Source organism: Topomyia yanbarensis, chromosome 2, assembly GCF_030247195.1.
Source record: "Topomyia yanbarensis strain Yona2022 chromosome 2, ASM3024719v1, whole genome shotgun sequence".
In the NCBI taxonomy this organism is placed as follows: domain Eukaryota; kingdom Metazoa; phylum Arthropoda; class Insecta; order Diptera; family Culicidae; genus Topomyia; species Topomyia yanbarensis.
Window position 1 is genome coordinate 197,085,455 of NC_080671.1, and position 22,625 is coordinate 197,108,079.

Here is a 22,625-nt window from a genome sequence, read left to right on the forward strand (position 1 = left end):
ACGCCTATGCAGCAAAAGTTTAATCATCATTGTGAGACAGTTCTATACCTATCTAGTTTGACAGTCTGTCGTGATGGAACGAATTCCTGTATAGTGCTCTTCTCAAAAAAACAACGGAGGAGGAGAACCTATCGTAATTTTTTCTTCATTTAATTCGAACCGAGAGAATCATCAAAACCGAATATTTTTGAAAAGTGGAAATAAATAGTGTGTGATTAGCTCTGAAATGAGGTGCTTTTCTTAAACTATCCAGTACGATCGGAAGATCGTCAATACGGATCATTTCAGGCCAAGAAAAATGAAGGCAGTCTGGGACTTTGGATACGAGGAAGGGTGTCAAGAAAAAGAAGAACAGCTAGAAACTGACGAGCGTGACGTCTACGATTTTGTGCCGTCTGTGACCAAGTCAGGCTCGCAAAGAAGAGAAAAATAATTGCGAGCAATACCACAGTCAACAGTGTTTAAATAAGGGCCCAAATGGTTCTTTATTAGTTTGCCATAATCATTGAGCATTTAGAAAGTGTGACCATCACCTGCCATTCGCATCCTTGAAGAAAATTGCAACCTTTGTTTAATTTCGTGGTTAAATCTGCCAAAGTTTAGACGGCGAATAAGAGAAAAAGGCAAAAGAGCGTACCGAATGAGCTTCGTAGAAAAATTATCTAACTGCATATTTACATGGTGCATACATAATAAGCACCCCGTAAGCATTCACACAGGCAATCAGTTCCCGCAACAACAACGCCACACCAAATGAATACCTCGACGCTTGCAGCTGTTGGCGAGGATAGCGCTGAATGGTCCACCTTGCACTGCAGCAAGGATGCATTAACCGACTTTTTCGGCTGGTTTCTACAAGGTATTCTGGCGACGCTAGCCTTCACTTGTCTGATCGGTAAGTAGGGTTCCAGGCTCTAAGCACAATTTCTTTGCTATATAATAGTTTGTAAGTAGGTTAAAAAAAGATCACAACGTGTTAACGCATAAAACACGAAGAATAGTAATGTGGTCTTTTCGGTAATTAAACAAATCTCAGCAACTACGAGTAAAATGCTCCCATGAATTCGTTCAAAAAACGCTACAAATTGAATAATTTTATAAGAATGCTCGGTCAACTGCTTCGAAGGAAGACAAACTAAATTTGTTTAAACTATCCCTTTTCATAATGAAACTTGTTTTCATATTTTATACGTTTTTGCTTCCGTTAAGGGTCTCTAGTTATTTCAGTTTGAAACTTTACATTCACCTATGAAATCAACAAATTCTTCTAAGTATTAACATCTAGGATTACTTCGTTTCAAAATCAGATTTCTATTGAAGCGCCGTTGTTTGGTAATTGAATAGAATTATCGAACTTTAGACATCTATAGATTTTTAGGTAATTCTTACAACATATTACCACCGGCAAAGATGAGGACTTCTTGAATTATGCATATTTACTTATAATTGATTATATATTTTAGGAACTCTGGGTTTTAGAAAAAAATGCTCAAAAGGTTGGTTCTCCCATACTGACTTCCATATAAATTTTAAACACAATACGAGATGCCGAGTCAATTTCAATTGGTCCCAAATTTTGAATAGTTATAGAATCAGTCAAATTGAACTAAAAATCATTCGCTGCAATTTTCTCTTTTGCATACAACATCGCCCCATGCTACTAAGTACTCTTTGCTACTCTTTCCCATTCAAAAAATGGGTGATCTTAATTCGGCAGACTTCGCAGCGTACAATTGCAGAGCTAGTGTTACGATCCTGCGGAAACTAAAAATCAGCCAAAGGAACATTTATTTGCTAATACAGACTAAACAATTGAAACTTAACGCATTCTGTCCTTGATCCCACAGGAAAGAGATTCTGCGAGCCATTATACAGCAGACGTTCCTGGGAAACATGGTGGTACGACACATCGAAGCAAGGCATTGGAGCCTTAGTGATTCACATGACTAACGTGTATTTAGCCCCGTTATTCCAGGGGGATCCCTGTACCTGGTAAATAGGATCAACGACTGGGAAGGTGAAAACATTTACTTAACTAATTCACTTCTAGGTATATTATCAACTTTCTTCTGGATTCCACGATTGGTTTGTTCATCATTTATATTGGAATTAAAACCTGTCAGTATTTAGCGCGGAAAAAGAAGTGGGACGCGATCAACTTTGGAGAATATGGTAAGTCTACTCGTTGATAGAAAAAAGCAACAATTTTTGAATAGTGGTTCTCTTGAGCTGTGATCAGCTGATTGAAAATTTGGTTTATTTGTTTTGCCAGACATCACCTATGTACTAGACTAAGACGCTGGTGCTGATTTCGCATACAAAAATTTTATTTTATATATTTATAAAAGTGGAACCATTGAACACTACGTTAATGTATGTTGAATGTATATACAGCAAAACCTCGAAGAAGAAAGAGATAGAGAGGAAGAGATGAATAAATATCGCAATTGAAATACAGCTGCTGGCGGACGGCTGTGTTAGGTGCATTTCTATTTATTTAGCAATTATGATCGCGTGCCGCCTAGAAACTGGCAACTTGAGAAGGCGATAAACAGAATCTTGTGAAAAGCTTCGTACTTTTCACACACCTGTATTCTAGCAAGTTCATGTAAATGCTGTGATTGACTTTGTCGTCTGACGGAACTTTACCGATCATTTGATTTACACCCACTCGTTGCTTTAATGGATCACGTTTGTTCGGTGGTTGGTGTTAATTGGATATTGATTTTTCATGATTTTCAAGTTTTTTTTAGTGAACACCCCAAAAATAGAATTTCCTGGATTTTTATATAAGCTGGACGAATGAGACATCAATCCCAAACCGTTTTGAAGTTCCAAATTGTTATGAAACTTGGAATAATATTTGATTTAATCAATATTCTTACTAATTTTCTTATTTAAGCGAGATATGATTGTAATATCCCAAACTCGGATTTCACTGAATTCAGAGTATACTTATGTACTAAAGCGGAGGGCGCTCACACGGTAATGACTTTTACAGGTTCCGATCATCGAAGTCGAAATATCATTCACCATTTATCCATTCTCCAGAATATGCCATTGCCTAGAATAGCCATTCTCCAGAATGCCCCATTCCCCAGAGAAGTCAATGTTTTTATTCATTTTTTGTGATGAAGGCATAGGTTTGCGCAACGGAACCGATACAGTGTAAAGCTGCTGAGGATGTAATGTCGAAAGCGGCTCTCGAAAGGAAACCTGTTATTCATTTGTTTAACCCTCAAAAAGGCAACCGGGTCTCAGAGGCCCGGCACGTTACAATTTTTTAGTTACAAAAAAATGTGTATGCAGTATAAGCTTGGGCATGGAAATTTTGATAAGTAGCTTTGAAATCTATAACAAAAATAAAGAATTGTGAAATTTTCATCTATGGAGTGATGCGCAGCTATGTTTGAATTTTTTACATGCACAAAAAGGCAAGCCGGGCCTGGCAGGCCCGGTGTGCATGCAATATTTACTAGGAATACCACGGGTTTTATACATTAATATTTATCTGAAAAAAACATTTTTATGAGTTCATCTTCATATTAGCAGGATTTTTTTTCATGTTTCGATTGATTTTATCTTTTTATTTTTTTTATAAGAAAAAAATCTTGAAAGTTTGAGCGAATTTTATACATTTCTTTTATAAGAAATGTAAAAATAGCATACGATAATGACGTGTGTCATATTTTTTTTGGGTAAATACTTTTATTTCACCCACTGTGGTCTACTTGACAATTATTTGGATACAACATAACCTATCTCTGTCGTTATTGTCTATTTTTATTGTCTATTCTTTGTGTTATAGTTGTCGTAATTATTCAAATTGTAGGATCTAAAAGCAACAAAAATTGAAATGGCTATGAGACGATATGCCCATGTTTTCAATCGTTTCAAAGAATCTGAAATAATGGAAGAAATTCGAGAAAATTCAACAGCAGACGATTCCGAAACTGATTTGCAAAGCGAGGAAGAAGATGTGAATGATATTGCTTCCGACGATGAATCTGATGCAGAAAAATATGAATATGTACTCCGGTTATGCATCAGAAGAAATTAATAGCAACCAAGAAACATTTATTGGTCGTGTTCAAACGAAAAGGATCTCAGAACCAATCGACAGTCGACGTGATCTTCCGAGTACTCACCTTTTGGAAAAAAGTTGACCTTTTTACATCCATCGCCTTATACGCTGAAATCGGGATTTGCTGCGTGTTCGTACTCATCATCCTGTAATTCCGGAATCGGAAGTTGGATCAATTAGAAATTCAACAGCAGCCAATGGGAATGCTGTACCTTTCATTTGAAACCAAGTTTGTAAAAATCGGTAAAGAATTCGCTGAGAAATATGTATGACATTATCTTAGGAGCTTAGTAAGTTCCCCCGGGGCATCAAGAACCTCCATAGCTGGCCAATGTGGTCGAAGTGCCTTCGGTGGGTCATTAATGATATAGACATGCAAAGCCAAGTAATGTTGCACATATTTTAATATATATTGCATCATTTGGACATCATGGTGATATCAATTTCTATGGAAATTTACTGTGTGATTGTACTCTTCAACACGTAACTCCAGAACCGAAAGTTGGATCAATAAAAAAAATCAATAGCGACTGATGGGAAGGCTGCACCTTTCATTTGAGACTAAATTTGTACAAATCGGTCCAGCCATCTCAGAGAAAAATCGGTGAGATTGTTTGCCACATACATACATCCATACATACACACACACACATACAGACATTTTACGATCTCGACGAACTGAGTCGAATGGTATAAGAGATTTGGCCCTGTGGGTCTCGTTTAGAAAGTCGAAATTTCGACCGATTGCATAATCTTTCTATATGAGAACGGCAAAAAGGAGCTTGAATTTAGACGGGCCTGAGAGGCCCGGCTTGCCCTTTAATGTTAGGATTTTAGCTTGCCTTCACAAGGGTTAATCGGTTTTCTTGAACATAGAGATTGATTCCTTCTTTCAAACATGGGTAGTTTTTTGAATTTGTATTCTTGTATTCTTCTTCCCGGTTTATTCAAACATAGGGGTTGATTCATGTATTAAAATCGAAATGAATGCACATTTTGACAAAAAGTTTGGTAGGTTTTTAGAGCATTTACCAACGTTAGCGGTTATTTCAAATACACTAAGGTTTTTTGAAGTAGAATACTTCTAATGTTTCAATGTAGGGGTCCAGTTTCAAAGTTACTGCTGGGATATTTTCCCAGTTTTCAAAAACGAATAACTTCAGTGGTACTGATCGAAATCGCTATATTTTTGCATCGGAAATATGTGCACGTATATTGTATTTGATTCCGTAAAATGTACTATTACTATAAATAACAAAAATAATGTATTTTGTGAGAGTGGTAATTATCAGCGCTGATTAGTTCAAACAATTCAACCAAGCAGCGAGCGTTGCTAGGACCGCCTCTTTGCCATCCAATGAACCGCGATACGCATATAAAAACAGCACATAAGAAAAAAAAATTGGCAGTTTGCTTTCTGACCTCGTAGTAGTCGAAGCAATATATTCCATGACTGCCCCCAGGCATCATTTCAATGATGTACAGACGCGCCAGTTTTATGCATACAATGATCACAGACCACAGAAATAACAGAACGCTCTTTCTTTCGGAGCTAAATAAACGAATTTCAAGGCGATGGGGTGGTTGAGTGCGAGAGACCGTGCTCTTTCAATTATGTGTGGCGTTCTCAAATAAATTCACCACGGCGCACGCTCCAGTGTGCACTGAGAAGGAATGTGCTCTTTTATTAGCTTTCTTCTAGCAAATGGTAGTGTGGCTGCGATTGACGATTTAAAGGAGATTATATTGGTTTGTTGAATACTGATATAAGTTTCTGTTGATGGTTTGAAACTGGGGGCAAACTGGGAAACGTGAAACGGGATTTTCATTTTAATTATTTTGTTTGCGAATTTCACTGCCCTACAAGTGAATTGCTCCGTTAAAAGTAATGTCCTGATACTACACTGCCCATAATCGCAAGTCAGTCCCATGTGACTTTCGTTCATTTTTGAGATATTCTTTGGAAGTCATACATTTTTACATCTAGTTTCAGAAAAAACATACGAGAGAAGAGAATTGTTCTGAAAAAACATTAAAAAAATCACAAGCAAGTTTGTCCCATGTTGAAAATAACCGGAAAACAGTCCCATTTTACATGCACAACAAAATATTGCTGAAATATTTTTTTTTGCAAAAAAAATATATGTGAAAACAAAACGAACAAAGGAAATAAGATATTCCAACACATTTTTGTTTATTTAAGAAGTAGTGGGAGACAGTAATTCGATTATTACATCTTATTTCGATTCTGGAAGGTTAGTCCAAAAATCTGCTTTTGTGTCGTCTAATAGCGGACGTAATGTATTCAGCAATGTCGTTTTACGATCCTTATCGATTCCACAAGGCGATTTTCGTCTTTTTAAAGTTTTATCCAAATCAAAATTATCAATCACCAGCTTTTGCTGCTTCTTCGAAAAAAGATTGCAACGATTTATTGGAGCTGTTGTACCAAGGCTGCTGCTGTATTCAAACTCGTAGCTTCCTTTTTTCAAGACGACCTTTTTTATGGCTTCTATGTATGGACGAGGCCTGCATAAATTCAGTGTGTACTGCGAAGCTGTTATTGAGCTTTGAAAAAAGTCGTTTGGGTACAAACTGATCACCTCAACATTTTTTTTGGCTTTACCGACGACAGAGATGAAATCGGGTGTGGTAATAACAAGCCCGCCGTGGTGCATTCCTTTTTCAAATGCTGCGTGAAAGCTGTCAGCAGCCATGAATGTATGACCCGACTCAAAATATTTAAGAACAACTTCTTTCAACTGGACTAAAGATGAATTAATCAATAGAGTGAGATGAATGAAAAAGTTCCAATTCTTATTTTGAGCGGAGCAATTGTCCAACCACAGTGTAACCTTGTCCAGATCTTTGAATCTTAATAGGACTTGATGAAAGCAACTAAGTATATCGTTTGCCGACCGACCGCTAATTGCTTCATCCCAAACACACGCAATGACGGGATACTTCTGTGAATACTTTCCTACCGGAGCAAATGTCTCGTTGAAAGCAAGTAGTCGTTGTGAAAAAACCACGGATTTAAGTCCTTCCAATCGAGGTATCTGAATGACCTGTAATGCATGAATATTAAACTATGATATAACAGCTCAGCATGTTTAAAACCTTCTGTAAATCCACAGCTAGTACTACTGTTTTCGGTGAAACGATTTCACCATCCTCCCGATATGCTGATCGTGATTCGCCGGCCGCACGTATATGCTGTGTAAATGCTACACATACCGCGCATGAAAAATTTTGTTCTGTCAACTGCTCCTGATGACCGGATTGCTTGCGATGTTGGATAGCAGCTACACAACATTCACATTGCTCATGTCCTAGTTTAACTAGTGATATGTTCATGTCTTTCATAACGCGACAGTAGAAAGCATAGCTGACCTTCATGTTACACGTTTCTGAAAACTCTTGGTGCATTCGTTTCTCGCAAAGATCGGATGGCAGATACAAACGGTTGGGCGCATGTTCTCGCCGGTAGTGCGATATAGTAGGATTATGCGACAAAATGTGAGCTTGCACAGCTTCACGTTTGGCAGTGCCGCGTTTATGCTTTCCACGTCTTGAGGTAGATCTCTTGAACTCCACGTCTGCATCTGTGCAACGGTACAACATGTTTCTAGAGAAATATTTGAAAAGGTTAAACAAGACTTAATAGTGTATTCAAGAATACTTTACCCGCAATGCTCTCCATAGCCAATCGCGTTGAGAAAAAACTTTCGACACACGGTTATTACCTCATCGTTTCCTACCTTTAAAGTACAGCTGTAGCTGTTACGTTTCTTCAGTTCTAAACGACTTTTCGTTGAACGACGCTTTTTCACAGAGATTCTCTCAACTCTTTCCCGTATATAGCTTGCCCGATCTGTATCGTCCAATTCCCAGAATTGTGAATTAATAATCATTTGATCATCTTTTGAAATTTTATTACCACATTCTCTACGGCATCCGCAATCGATACGTTTTACTTTATGCGCCAATTTTCGTTTTCTAACAACAAGATTTTTGCTTATTTCTTTTTTTGTCCTCTCCTTATTATTTACTCTGTTTGTCTTTCTTTTTTTCAAATTCGCTTCATTTTCCAAAAAACTACCATCCGAATCGTACTCCATAAAACCACAACTGTCATTTTCTAAATTTCCTTGTATATTTCCATGCGGCAAACATTCTCCGAAAGCTTCTCTGAAGAAATTTTTACCTTGAGAAAAATATTCATTTTCGTTTTGCACCGCTTCGAATCCAAAAAATTCATCTTCCGAGCTCTCGTCACTACCGTACGCTTTCAAATATTCCAAGGCAGACATTCTGGAACTGTTCAACTTGTCTACTTCAAAGCGATAACAACATAACTTTTGCGAACTGATTCGAATAAATTTTAATTGCGCAGTTAACTCAAACCGAACAGCTGTCAAAAGGGGCCCTTACACGAGGTGTTAGTAATGTCATTACTGAGCAGTAATGTCACTTTTAATGGTCGTGTTAGGCTTGTAATGACGGAATTTTCGTACAGTTCCAGTAATGTCATTACTAAATAAACTTGTGTGAGTTCCTAATACAATGCTCAGACATGGGACTAACGTGCGATTATTTTTTTAACTATCACAAAAAGTAACCGCATAAGAGTCTCGTGCTATTTTCTACAATATATAGTCAATATTTTTCATGGTTTTATATCATTTACAGTAGGTAGACGTTATTTTATCACATTGATTTGAGAAATATTACTTACAATATAAAAAACACTCATAGAAAAGAAAAACCAATCAAAAATTTCAATCGGCATTTTCTCCGCTGCTTGTTTTGCAACATGGGACTGACTTGCGATTATGGGCAGTACATTTCTTGTCGGTTATTATCATACGTGACAATTGCAGGGTTATTGCGATGAAACCTGGTTGGTTTGAATATATTATTTTATAGCACATTCGCCTGAAAGTCCAATACTGACATTCCACGCGCAAATGCCCTTCTACTTGCTTTTAACTTTGGAGTGAGTTTAACTTCCAGTGAGTCCAAATAGTATTTGTTATCCGATTAGGCCTTTAATTTATTTTGTTTGTACATTCCATGCTTTAAGGTGGCCTACTTCTAAAATGAAGCAGCTAGATGAATGCCTTTTGATCCTACTGCATATATATATAACAGAAATACTTGATAGCTAAATTTAATGCAACAATGCAAAAAATAGTAAAAATTACAGCATTCGAATTACCAGCCTAAGTGTATTCTACTTCACTTCGGTTATATCTCTGATATTACCTACCCATCTTTTTTCGCACGGTTTTTGTGCACAATTTTCGCAATTAACACGGTTTTTTCGAAAATTAGTCCTTTTAAAGGCAAAAGCCTTTTTGAACAATTTTTTCGCACGGATTTTGCAATCTGCTCAAGAATCTGCTTTTATTCCAAGTCCTTTTGAATGCAAAGAACTTAGAAGATTTTTGGAAAAGCGGAGAAGGCGGATCATGAAAATAAATTTTCATAATGATTGTATCTGGCAAACCACACAAATTTTTGCTATGACGGTTCCTTTATGAATCATCTGTCATTAAAATAAATTTTATGATACACAACATAACAAAATCATAACATCAAACTTATACATTTCAAAACAATTGAATATATTCAATATTAGGCTTCAGATATCATTCATTGTATTGTTACATGAAAACCATAAGAATAATAATTAAATCGGGGTGGGCATAGCGTATTGGTAAATCGATTGCCTTGTACGCAGCGCACCTGGGTTCGAGTCCTGACCCCGCACATAGCGTTAGAAATTTTTCATAAGAGATTTTTCTAAACCGAAGAGGCGAATGACCTTAAGGTTAAAACCTCTATAATCGAAATAAAAAATAAATAATAATTAAGTCATTAGGTTTGCTTATATATTTCAATATTATTATTCATGCATTCACGCATATACACTTTAAAATTTCTCCAATTTAGGAACCAATTAAATGCTGTAATAGAAAAAAAACTGTAGAATATGCGAAAAGGTTTTTTTGAAAGATTTTTGATTAGATTTTCATAAACAAAGATTTGCTATAACTTTCGAAAATACCTAAAATTACAATCTACATAATTTCCTTAGTGGTCCATTGTATTAAAATCTCGTTTTTTACGGAAATACCACTTATTATTGATATAGTGTGGCTTTATCGGAGGGCCATCAATGGCATTAATGTTGTGAATACAATATTTATCGCCTTTTTCTTTAATTTCACATGCTAAAAAATGCTCATCATATTTTCCTACTATCCAACTTAGACCTACTAGGAATACGTTAGCATCTGCTAATAGAATATCCAGTATCTCGAATAAATTCAAATTGAGATGTTCGGTAACAGTAACATATGTGCCAGTCTTAAAAACAGTACCTTAAGCTGGGTAGTTCCTTGAACGTTTTGCGAGAGTTGATACGGGTGTGGTAAATATTTTATATAATCCTTATCTCTTAAATTAAACATATTGAACAACCCTTACAAGGAACCCTTGAAAAAAAATTGTGGAAGACGTTATGACTAAATTGAAGAGCGGCTTTCATGCATAAAGTAAAACATATATTCTTCCTAGATATACTCCTGCGTACTCTTTAAATAATTTATGTTTTGCTTCATACCGATAATTTATCAAAGAACTTATAGGGTAACCAACCTAATTTGGACCCCTACATATTTTGGACCCTGTTAATGTATTTGCCTCCTACACTGCCAAGTTTCTCTGCATTTGTTTGGTTTGATGCAGCAATTACATTCCTTGGCTTGTCTATTAAGTTTCAATATCATTAGTTCATCTCTAATTGTTTAAAATTAAACAGAATTCAAAAATATCACCGAAAACGTTTCATGTTTCAACGATAGCCAAGAGGAACCGGTGGAAATGATACATCTTCAAATTGGATTTTAATGTACAATTATAATTTTTTTTATTGATTTAATTAGTTTGTCTGATTTGGTATTATGCATGTTACGTGTTTGAAAAGGTTTCTTCGTAATGTTTTATCTAAAAAATCTTAAATAAATGGTGTCCACAATATGTCTTAAAAGATTGATATCAACTTGTTTTGGACACCTCTCGATTTTCTTTCTTGACATCTATTTGTTTGTCGAATTAGAATAATCAAAAAGTGAAAAATTTCGCTTTTCGGTCAAATTATTTAAAAATGTTCAAACCAATGGATGTCAAAAATCAAACGATTGAGGAATATTTCATTGAAGACCGTAATATGACCAAAGAGGAGACTTCTGATATCCATGTTGAAGAACATTTGTAGTTCGAATTTGTTGAATTCGACGAGCTATATGTTGACAAATCTAAGAGACATATCACAGTTAAATAATGATAATAAGAGTGTGCTTGCTGAATTCCTAGAATCGCCTGAAACACTCACACGAACAGGAACATCACGATTCAAGCGACGTAGTCCTGCTGTTATAACATTCCGCCGAACAGTTGAATACCACAAGGCGAAATCTGAAGAAAAAAAGGAAAGTAAAGGAAGAGAAACAAAGAAAAACTGAGCTTAGGAAGAATAACAAGAAACCACCTCGTAAACAAAATAATTAAAAATTAATATTTAGTACAAGAAGATTCCTAACGAACTTTGAACCTTGATTTACCATCCACTTGAGTTACTCCATAATACTGCTACAGATGAATTGTTACACGAAATATATTATTGTTAACTTTATTGCATAACAATTAATGCTGCTTTGTTAAGTCTGCAGTAACCTAATTGTACCGAAAGTTTTTCTATTTCTCAAAATGATAGAACTAAAAAATACTTTATTCAGTCAGCCTTCCATATGAAGATTAATGTACCGTTTTTGATTGGCAGTCACTGATTTGCTTATGTTCTTCTTTCATGCATTAAATATACTGCAAAGAGAACGAGTCAGAAGGTCAGTTTAGTAGAAAAAACTTCACTGTTTCCAAAATATATTCAGTCACATTCAGTGTGTCCAAAATATGCTTGGAATACTGTCCAAATTAGTGTGGAAGGGTCCGAAATGTAAAAAAATCATGCTGTGAAGAAATGTCATTTTCGAGTTTATGGCAATGTATAAAACATCCATTGGCAGTTTTCATTCAAGAACAGTAATTTTGGAGCAGACTCGTGCATGTATTGCATTAAAAACATAGGCAAGCAAACATTTTTTGACGTTCACGTAATTTCACTTCCTCTAGGGGTCCAAAATTGGTTGGTTACCCTAGCACGTTGAAGTCAAAATTTTATCCTGAGGATACGCATATCTCAGAATTCGCAAATAAAAGATATAATTTCACAAAATTCTCCAGTTTTTTATCATTTAAATAATTTAGTGACAAGCCGGCCAGCTGACCCATAAGACCGCAATTGTGTGCAGATTTTTAACGATTTTTTTGTGCTGTAATATATCTAAATTTTCAAAAAGCTGCGTCTTTCCATTCTTTTTCAAAAATTGCGTAAAACGGCTGCATTTTAATTAATTTCCGCAATCATCACTATTAAGTGTCTTCTTGCAGATCTATGAGTGGAAACGGTTGAACAAACGCCAGTGGTTGATGAAAGGGCGATATTCTATTTAGAAATGTTTACTTCAACCGTATTACTGGTTTTTCGCGACATTATATACAGTAGGGTGTTTGTACCAATAGTCGCATACTTAAGGAAAACTTTTGATAAAAAATCGATGAATAGACCTATGTTAATACATTAAACGAAAGCTTTCAGTCCGCACTTCATAGGAAAAATATAAAGATGGTTTAATAACCAATTTATGTATTCAAAACCGCTTGTACCACTATAGGAACACATGTACAAATAGTGGTGCAATCGTTAATTTCGGTTCCTATTGTTGCAAATCCCATTGCTTTCTTATGGGACTTGCAACTATAGGTACACTATATCAACTATAGGTGCAAGGGAGCTCAAAATTCCAAGAAAATCATTTTTTTTCAATAGTTATTTGAGCGAATTTCAAGAATAACAGTTTTATTGTCGCATAATTTTAGTACCATGAATCGATAAAAAAATATGTGTTGGTGGTTGGTACCTTAGTTAGGCGTATAACCCACTACTGCAACTATTGGTACACCTCAACTATAGGAGCACCCACCCTATGTAAATATCATAATTGCTTGACTGTGTTTAATCATTTGACAGTCTTACCTTTGCTGAGTTGCTTCAGTGTCAAATTTGTTTATTTTTAACGCAACAAGAAAATAAATATTGAATCACCCTGATGACGTTTTTTGATCTGCCCTAATCAACAGTCAAATTAATTTTCAAGATTTTATAATGTCAAAAAACAAAAATTAAAATAGCTTGAAAAAACTTATTTGGTCAACAAAATACAAATTTGTTGAGTCAACTGAGTAATAAACAGTTAATTTTATTTCATATATTTTCCTATATCAATAATGTATTCAACTTACCAAAACAACTTGAAACCACCTTTTTCGAACCATTAAAAAGTGGCGATTGTGGTCTACAATCTCTTCTATACCGGGCCACACTGTGGTGTGCGGTGTGGCCTGTTCTCAATCCATATTAATTTGATTTCTAAATATCATTTGTCAAACACATGAAGGTGAAACTAGAAATACATCTAGTTTGGCATTTTAAATCTATATTTTGAGTTATTTATAGGTCCTAGAGGTAATATACTTCGCTTTGTTTGAGCTTCAACAAACACTTCAGTCGCGTTAGGGGACAACACTGCATGTGCGACCGTTTGTGTTCATTTTGGTGTTGTCCCCTAACGCAGCGTTTGCAACGGCCGCGCGAAAAAAATTTCATGAATGTTCGAAAATCTAAGTATACAGTATTGTTCTGTGACTATCGATGATCAAATTCCTAGAACAAATGGATGCTCTAAAGTTTGAGATAGAGCAGGTTTTTTGATAAATACAAATGTAGGTTGGAAAATCAATATTTTGCTCTGTTGTCCCCTAACGCGACATTTTCACCTCTCAGAATGAAATGACAACCTGAAAAACATCGAGCCCATAACATTAACGTTGTGTTAGGGCTTTTAAAGTATTCAATTAAGTTTTTTGAGCGTACATCGCAGGATTTTTCAAACGACGAGCTGTTAACAGTTGCATAATGCGTGCAACCTTTGTCCCCTAACGCTGGAATGTGTCTATACATCATTAAACAGTCTCTAAGAGCTTTTAAAGGTTCTATGAATGGAGGGCAGTGACTCACAAGTCCGGAGATGGACGAAAACTGGCAACAACGTGCAAACAAACCGAGAGAGCGTTGATTGCTCATTTCAATTGGAATCCAAACATTTCGACGCTGCACTTGACCAAGAAACTTGATGTTTCGCCATGTCTCATCCGGAGACAATAAAACGCTGTGGGATAAAAGCGTACAAGGTGCTGAATCTCCCGATTCGGGTCAAACGCCAGCAGAAGCGATAAATGCGACTAGAAACGCTATAAGTCACTGCAAACGAAATACCGGCGCTGCACAATTTATGATGAAACCTGCATAAAAATTGGATTTGAAGCAGTTGCCGGAAAAGGAATGTGTCACGGGTAAGGAGAAGTTTGCTGTTCATGACCATTTCAAATGGGTGAAGCTGTGGAAATTTACTTTGATGTACCTGATTTGACAGGCCACATGCACTGGTGAGAAACGCACTAAACCTATTGTGTCCAAAGGCAGCATAAACTGTGAAATTTATAAGACAAAGTGCCGTTAGTTTGGCCCAATTGGGCTTCATGGCACTTCTCCAAAACTATGCAGGAGTGCACTATACTATATTTCTTCTTAGTAAAGAGAAAAATTTAAGTAAAATCTAGATTTTCTCCACTAAGGGGAAACTTGTTTTACGTCATATTTGCGCGGTCAGGGCATAAAACCTATAACAAAATAAAGTATGGAATTTGTGTTTCGAATTCGTCTCATCAGAATCCGACACTAACTTAGTGCAGGACTAAGCTAGCGCCGAATTGACGCTAGCTCTAAAAACAAAAACACTATTTGGGTTTCTGAACAAGCCCCTAGTCTAACGTGATTTCCTGTCGCTAAGTTAGAGTCGGATTCTGATGAGACGAAGTCGAAACGCCAAATTCATAGCTAATTTAGTTATAGGTTTCTCCTTAGTGAAGAAAAAGTAGTTTTTACCTAAATTTGTCTCCACTAAAGAAAATTCAAACCATGTTTAGACTTCATTATTTCTCATCGGGTTAGTCAGTATTCTTTTTCTTTCGGGACATCACGTAGATTAGTCCTGTTACTAAGTTAGTGTCGGATTCTAATGAAACAAAGTTGAAATACGAATTGAATAGCTAATCGTGCAGAAGTAGTATGCGGTTAATTTTGTGAACTTTGTGCCGAAGGCCAGAAAACCATTAAACTGTTTTGGGCTCCGTCCAACAGAAACCTATTGAACCATGTGAAGCACGAGCTTCATAAGACCAAAAGAGAGGCGAAAAGGGAAGAATTAGGAATTGGATTAGACAGAGAACACGTACCAGAAACAACTGTATAAGTTCTAATGGAGGGCGTCAAACTCATCCTAAAATTTAATTGAAGTATGTAAGCTGACATAAATTTTATACTAAACTACTGTAAAACTTTGGCTTCATTCTGATTTACCAATCAATCCAATATATCGCAATAATTATCGTCACAACCTTTTTGTATGTATATTCGGATAGTTTAGGTTACTAATACTTAATCGTAGTCCAAGGATTGTACGGCTGCAGGGTTTCAATGTATCGAAACCATTTATCATCCAATTGATTTCACGCCTGATATAACTAAAAAATTGAATATCGAAAATAATCTTCTTTCATAATCATATTAAAGTATATAGAAAGGCGTTCAGTAAATGGGACTTTATCTATTGATACATCATTCTGCTTACCTTCCAGGAGCACCCAAATCGTGGCTCTACCAAACCTGGATCTACGTAGGACTGATGGCGATCGTTAAGTTAATAACGACTCTGTTCATTCAACTCGACATTTGGGACAATGTGAAAAACTTTGTCCTGTCTCCCTTCAAAGATCCGCGTATCGAGCTAGCGGTGGTGATGCTTGTCATTCCTTTCTTCGTTAATGTAGGTTTTTTTTTGTTCAAATGGTGGAAAATCGATTTCGTATGTTTGCTCATTTGTGATTTGTTTCAGATTCTTATCTTCTGGGTAACAGATAACTTTTTGATGCGACATACACGGAAGAAACGCAGCACCGGTCCAACGCATAATCACGGAAGGGAGCATAGTTTGTTACAAAAAGTAAGGGGACATTTTCAGCAAAAAACTAATGAGTTATGAACACTCCTACCGTGTCTCTGTAGCTTGCCACTTTTACTTTGTACATGACAATATTTACTGTTATATGTTGTTTAGTTACTGTTGTAGTAGATCGCTTTTAGGGCAATTTCCTTGTGTGTACGACAAAAATTGTAAAGTATTGTAGAATAACTCAAAAGACTACTTAAAACACTCCCCAAAAAGAAAAACAAATCTGCAGCTCGTATTTTGAAAGACCTATTTAAACTGAAATTGCGATTCACCCTTTTCAGGTAAAATACAAAATGATACAAAAAACCAAACCTAATGACTCAGAATCTGATACTCTTTTATCAGGCGATGAAGAAATATTAAACTTTAAATCGTCAAGCAGCGCCATTTCGTCGTCGCAGATGCAAGTATCCAACGGATGTTCCTCGTCATCAGCGGCGTTTATGGATGACACGGCTATCATTCTCACCTCATCAGCAGCATCACCTAGCAATAAGCAAAATGTCCAACAGCGAACTAGTGTGATCAATATTTAGCGAAGGTTTTGTTTTTGCTTTCTTCAACCATTTTTATATCTTGTCAGTAAGAGATGTATAGTCTGAGAAATTAATTGAAACAAGCAAACGAAAACGCTCCAAGGAAGGAGGCACCGTGAACATAATTTTTCATCGTTGAAGCAAAGAGAAAGACAAGGCAATAGATTAGCTAGGATTTTTGTTCTTGTTAAACACTGAGAGTAAAACTTGTGATATTTGTGTGTCTATATCTTTATATGTATATTTACACATTGGTTGCTACGAAAATTGGAGAAACCAAAAACGGGATGCCTATAGTAGAGCACAGATGCTGTGTGGCTCAACTAAAATCCAGTTGCAGACAGTGATTACCTTATTCGAAACTGAATTCTGATTGATTCAAAACAAAGCCCACTAACGAACAGGATCACCAATATTGTAAAATGGACAAGAGGAGCAAACAAAAAATGTATTTTATAAGCTAGGTTAAACCAACTTTAAAATATCAAAAAAAAAAATGCGATAAACAATTCGAAACGGTTTTTATTTTTTATATATACAAAGATCAATGAGGGATTATATTACCAGCGGAGAAGATATACTAGTGTTTGTACAATACAATAAAATTAATATAAATGCTAAGTGACTACATACTTCCACTAAGTGAAAGAAATCCCATTTACTAATTTATAAACACCTAACATGAATTACCACTATGTCGGAGCTTTCCATTACATATGTTCGATATTTTTGCCTTTCTCAATAGAAAGGTATAACAATTGCTCTCAAAATCGACTATTCAACCGAGTGTCATACCATTCGATTCAGTTCGTCGAGTTCGGCAAATGTCTGTGTGTATGTGCGTCTGTTTGTATGTATGCGACTACAATCTCACTCACTTTTCGCAGAGTTAGTGAACCGATTTTCACAAACTTAGTCTCAAATGAAAAGCACAACGTTTCCATCGGCAACTATTGAATTTCTAATGGATCCGACCTCCGGTTCCGGAATTACAGGCTGATGAGTACGATTACGCAGCAAATCCGGATTTTTACAAATTGTGCAATCAATGTATAAAGGTGATTTTTTTTCAAAATGTGGCCACAACTGTTTGGAATTGTAGTGCTAGGCTACTTACAGCCATTCAAAATCTCTTTGGCCACATTGGCCTCCATCATCGGAAGCCCCGGCGGAAGTATCCAAATTCAAAATAACAGTCACATCGGTTTCTCGGAGATGGCTTGACCGATTCGACCAAACTTATGGAGTTTTCGATTGATTGACACCGGTGTAGTGGAGTGCACTGGTTTTGCACTTGCTAGCAGAAGTGTCAATAGAACATACCCAGTTTTTTGCACTTCTGCTAGAAAGTGCAGTTTCAGTGCACTCCACTACACCGGTGTCAATCAATCAAAAACCCCATTAGTCTCAAATATGAAAGGTATTTTATCTCCGTAACTGGCTGTTAAGGGGAGATAAGGGTTTCAGCGGAAAAAAAATCTTTTGTACATTATACTGCATCATTTCAATAAGATGTTAGATGTTGTTTATTATGGAGGATTTAACCCTAAGGGTCATTCTCCTCCGCCGCTTCAATAACATTCTGTAATTTTTCCATGCAAAAATATCGACAAGCTACTCGGTGAGGAAGTTTTTTGTGGAACGTCTCTGGAAAAACAGGATTTGCGGTGTTAACTGCCATTCAAAAACTACTTAACCGATTTATTTCAAACTTTACCTACACATTCTATGTAAAAAATACCTAAACCCTACGTTGAGTTTTCGAGATAATTTTTTTACTCATAAAATGGCGGAAATGCTATTTTTCACGAAAATTTCCGCTATTTTATGAGTAGAAAATCCCCTTTAATGAAAAATTATCGGAAAAGCTCAATGTAGGGGTTAGGTATTAATTACATAGAATGTGTATGCCTAGTTTGAAATAAATCGGTTGTTGTTTTTGATCGCAGTTAACACCGCAAGGCGTGTTTTTTACAAAGACGTTACACAAAATATTTCCTCACCGAGTCGCTTGTCGATATTTTGCATGGAAAAATTACAGAACGTCATTGAAATAATGCAGTGTAATGTACAAAAGTTTCGATCAATTCGCTTCACCCAAATTTCTAAAAAAAATTCGCAATAAGCGTTTTTTACGCCAGAACCCTTACAGGATGAACATGTAAAAAGAGTTCCTAATGACGACCTTTTCAATTTATTTTTTCATTGTAATTTTCTCAGTTCTATGAAGTGAAAAATTTGTATGTGCCCATGGGTTGTCAAACGGTGAGATATCATAGTTCCCACAAGTCTCCTATCTCAAGTCTCCACGCGAGTCTGTCTATTAATGACATTTCCATCAGGTATGGAATGCACCTCAGAGCAAATAAAGAGAAAAATAAAAACGCTCTTTGCACTTTTCATGCGAACCACCGTTCTTCTCTTTTACAATAAACCTCTTCACTCCGATGTGTATGGCCCCATGTGTGCATTCTACTCCATGGCTGTAGAAAGAGTAGAAATAAAGAGGTTCTTTAGTGTGCATCTTGGTCACACGCACACGGAAGGCAACCAAAAACATACTAAAAACGTTCTCCCGATCAAATTTTATTTGAATTGTAGTTTTTTTCGCCTTCCTCCCTGTTGGCTAGTAAGTGGCTCTCAAAGGTGGCTCTTCGTGCAAAATTCTCATTGTGCACATTGTGTGAGCAAATAACAAGCCTGGACATTTGGTCCTTAAACGGGCGACGTCTGGGTGCCATTAGCCTTCTGTCGATAGCAAATTGAGAGGGTGCGAACGGATATAGGCTTGGTTTCACGCCTATATCCGTTCGCACCCTCTCAATTTGCTATCGACAGAAGGCTATTAGCACCCAGACGTCGCCGGTTTAAGGACCAAATGTCCAGGTTTGTTATTAGCTCATACAATAGTATGAATATGAATAGTCGATCGGAAACCCAATACGACTTTAATCTGACTAGTATCTATGAACAAGGGTCTGTTTCAACACGCGTCGAAATGGGCAAGCGGGTGTGAAGCTTGAGCTTGTGCGACCACCCCTGGCTGCTACTCCGTTATCGATCTGGACTAGCTGAAGTTGCACAGGGAATCAGTAGATAATTATTATGCTTTGGATTAGCGAAACATCTTTCAATGTACAACTCCTGGTAATCCTAAAGTGTTTTATTGATCAATACCGGTGCCGGACAGGCCCGAACGTAGATCGCGGAAGGAAAGGGAGGAATGTTAGTCCGATACTTATACTTGCTTTTGCTAGAGGCCGCATATTGTACTGCGCACTCCACAAGTATCATGGGAGGAGATATTTGTTAGTAAGTACAGGAAGTTGGATTTTACATCTTCTTTACCGACGCCAGAGAGGTGCGACTCCACTATCTGGACTAGATATCGATATATCAACTCATGGACCGGGGGAACCAACGGCTTTACTTTCCTTCCGAAGGAAGCCCTGACCACAGATTTTTTCACTTCAGAAAAATCTCAACGACCTCGGTTGGGACTGAACCCAGACCAACTGGAATGAGTGGTGGTCACGCTTACCACTCAACCACCGGCGCCGTCACAAGCGGCTGTAAACTGTGTAAACTACGAAATGCATTTATCGCACTGCATGCTTCTCAATTAGCAGTGCCAGTTTTAATACATACATACTCTCGGTTGCTGTGTTTAAATGCAGTACGCAGTCCGGTGATTTTCTGAATATGCCAGGCTGGTATTTCGGACTGGATTTTCGATGGGAGAATAATACTTTTCCTTTAATAGTCGGGGATGACGTTATTCATAGAAGTGTAGCATGCTGGGTGCCTAAATCTGTCGTCCCAGACGTAAGAAACGTCACCACCTGTGTGAAAATCAATGGTATCTTCATTATATTTTTCATTATTCAAATTTTGAGTGGCATAGTATCACTATATATGGGACGATATTCTTAGAAATATTTCTGTGTGATATAGTGACAAGTAAGATTCAGGTTTTATTTAATCAATACTGTTGTTTGAAATTAAAATTAACAAATTTATTTGTTGGCTTTTCAATAGTTTCAACAAATATTTCATTTGAAACAACAAAATCATGATAAGTTCAAGCGAACAAACAAGTTCGAAGCAACAAAAAAATCTTTAGTATTAACCAAAGGAGAGAACTACTCAAATTTAGTTGAAATCAAACAAAGATTCTGTTGTTTTTTAACAAAGAAAACAGATCCAACAAATTTTATTTTGTTTCAACAATGTTTCTATTTAAAATGCAAACAGAAGTATTTGTTGAACTAAACCAAATATGTGCTTTCAAGAAACGCCCATTTCAGTTCGAAACAGTCATTCGTTTGAAACTCAACGTTTTGTTGTTTCGAAATGGCCTGATTCTTCTGCGTGTACGACGCACGTTTGTTTTCGAATTTTATGACGCGCCCCTTGTGCATCGCAATGTCCCAGACGTTATTGCCCACGTTCGCTTTTGCATGTTATGTCGCAGTCGATTTCGTAAACACTGACACACTTATAGTTTCTGAAATTCTGACGCATATCCTGACTGCGTCATAATGCCCCAATTCTGTACAACCTGAGACGTTATGGCATCCTATGCATCACCTATGCATCAAAATATCCGAAACATCCGCCACATAACATCCCAATATCAGCGTGCGTCATAAGATCCCAGACATTATGACTCAGGACTACTGGCGGACGATGCGATACAAGAATGACTTCGGATCCTTCAACGTATTTTTACTTTCAGATCACACACTTCTACATCATATTGTCCCGGACGTTATGACGCTCACTGTTGTGGGACGTTATGACGCAGTACCTGTGCGTCATAATATCCTACACTGTGAGTGCGTCGCAATGTTCAAGATGTCCATTGGGACATTAAATCCGAAAACGCCAATGTGTCATAATGTCCGGAACATTATGATGCATGCTGGGCACCCTCGTGCGTCATAATTTCCCGGATATTGTGACGCATCACCCTACGGACGTTATGGCCGTGGACGTTATAACACGATGCCCCTAAATAACGATTTTAAAAAAAAATGTATTGTGGTGTCAAATAAAACTTGTAATTAAACAGGTAATACGAAAAGAGTTCAACATATGTAAGGGTATTCAAATCAGGTTGGTTACCCTATGCTTTTGAAAAAATACTTGTTTTCGAAAGTTGATTGAACTCATTATATTGAAGAAACAAAGAATAACGGGACATGGTATGTTAAGAATTGCCAAAGCCATTCACTGCAGAAGAGAGAGGCAAACTAATTAGAAAGGTACCGACGGTTGATTTGGCGAAGGAAGATAATTTCTCCCAACTGTAAGAAGACTGGTTTGGCACGCTTATGACGATTTATGTCAGTATTACACAACTGTTGTTGTATTTAGTTGATACTGTTTTGCTTGTCCAGAACTTAACTTGCTTGCTCCTCGGGCTGCGCTCTGGTCTGTTGTATAGGGGAGCCCGGGGCTAGTTGGCGGTTGGGATAAGTTGGCGGAATTCCCTTTTCTCCGTTCCTATTAAACATATAGCGCTGCCTCTCGTTGTGTACCTCAAATTATGTGGAACCCATTATCAAATGTGTTTTGATTGCAAAACATTTTGTTTTGTAGAAGTTGTGGGCGATGTGTTTTCGAGCATACCGAGTAAATTTCCTAAATTTTTCCCAAGTAATAATTTCAGTTTCATAGCACGCTACAAGTGCAATCCAAGTTTTATAAGTGGCTATAAAACTATCATAAAACCTCAATTGTTAC

At 36.9% G+C, this 22,625-nt stretch overlaps 1 protein-coding gene across 1 annotated transcript; it reads left to right on the forward strand.

The window, feature by feature from the left end:
* The first annotated feature begins 63 nt into the window (after nt 1-63).
* On the forward strand, nt 64-17,498 carry LOC131682590 (store-operated calcium entry regulator STIMATE-like). Its single transcript, XM_058964197.1, has 6 exons — nt 64-895; nt 1,848-1,992; nt 2,051-2,172; nt 15,968-16,155; nt 16,225-16,332; nt 16,623-17,498. Exons 1-6 carry the CDS (start codon nt 754-756, stop codon nt 16,875-16,877), a joined length of 960 nt encoding a protein of 319 aa, XP_058820180.1. The 5' UTR covers nt 64-753; the 3' UTR covers nt 16,878-17,498.
* Nucleotides 17,499-22,625: the final 5,127 nt, after the last annotated feature.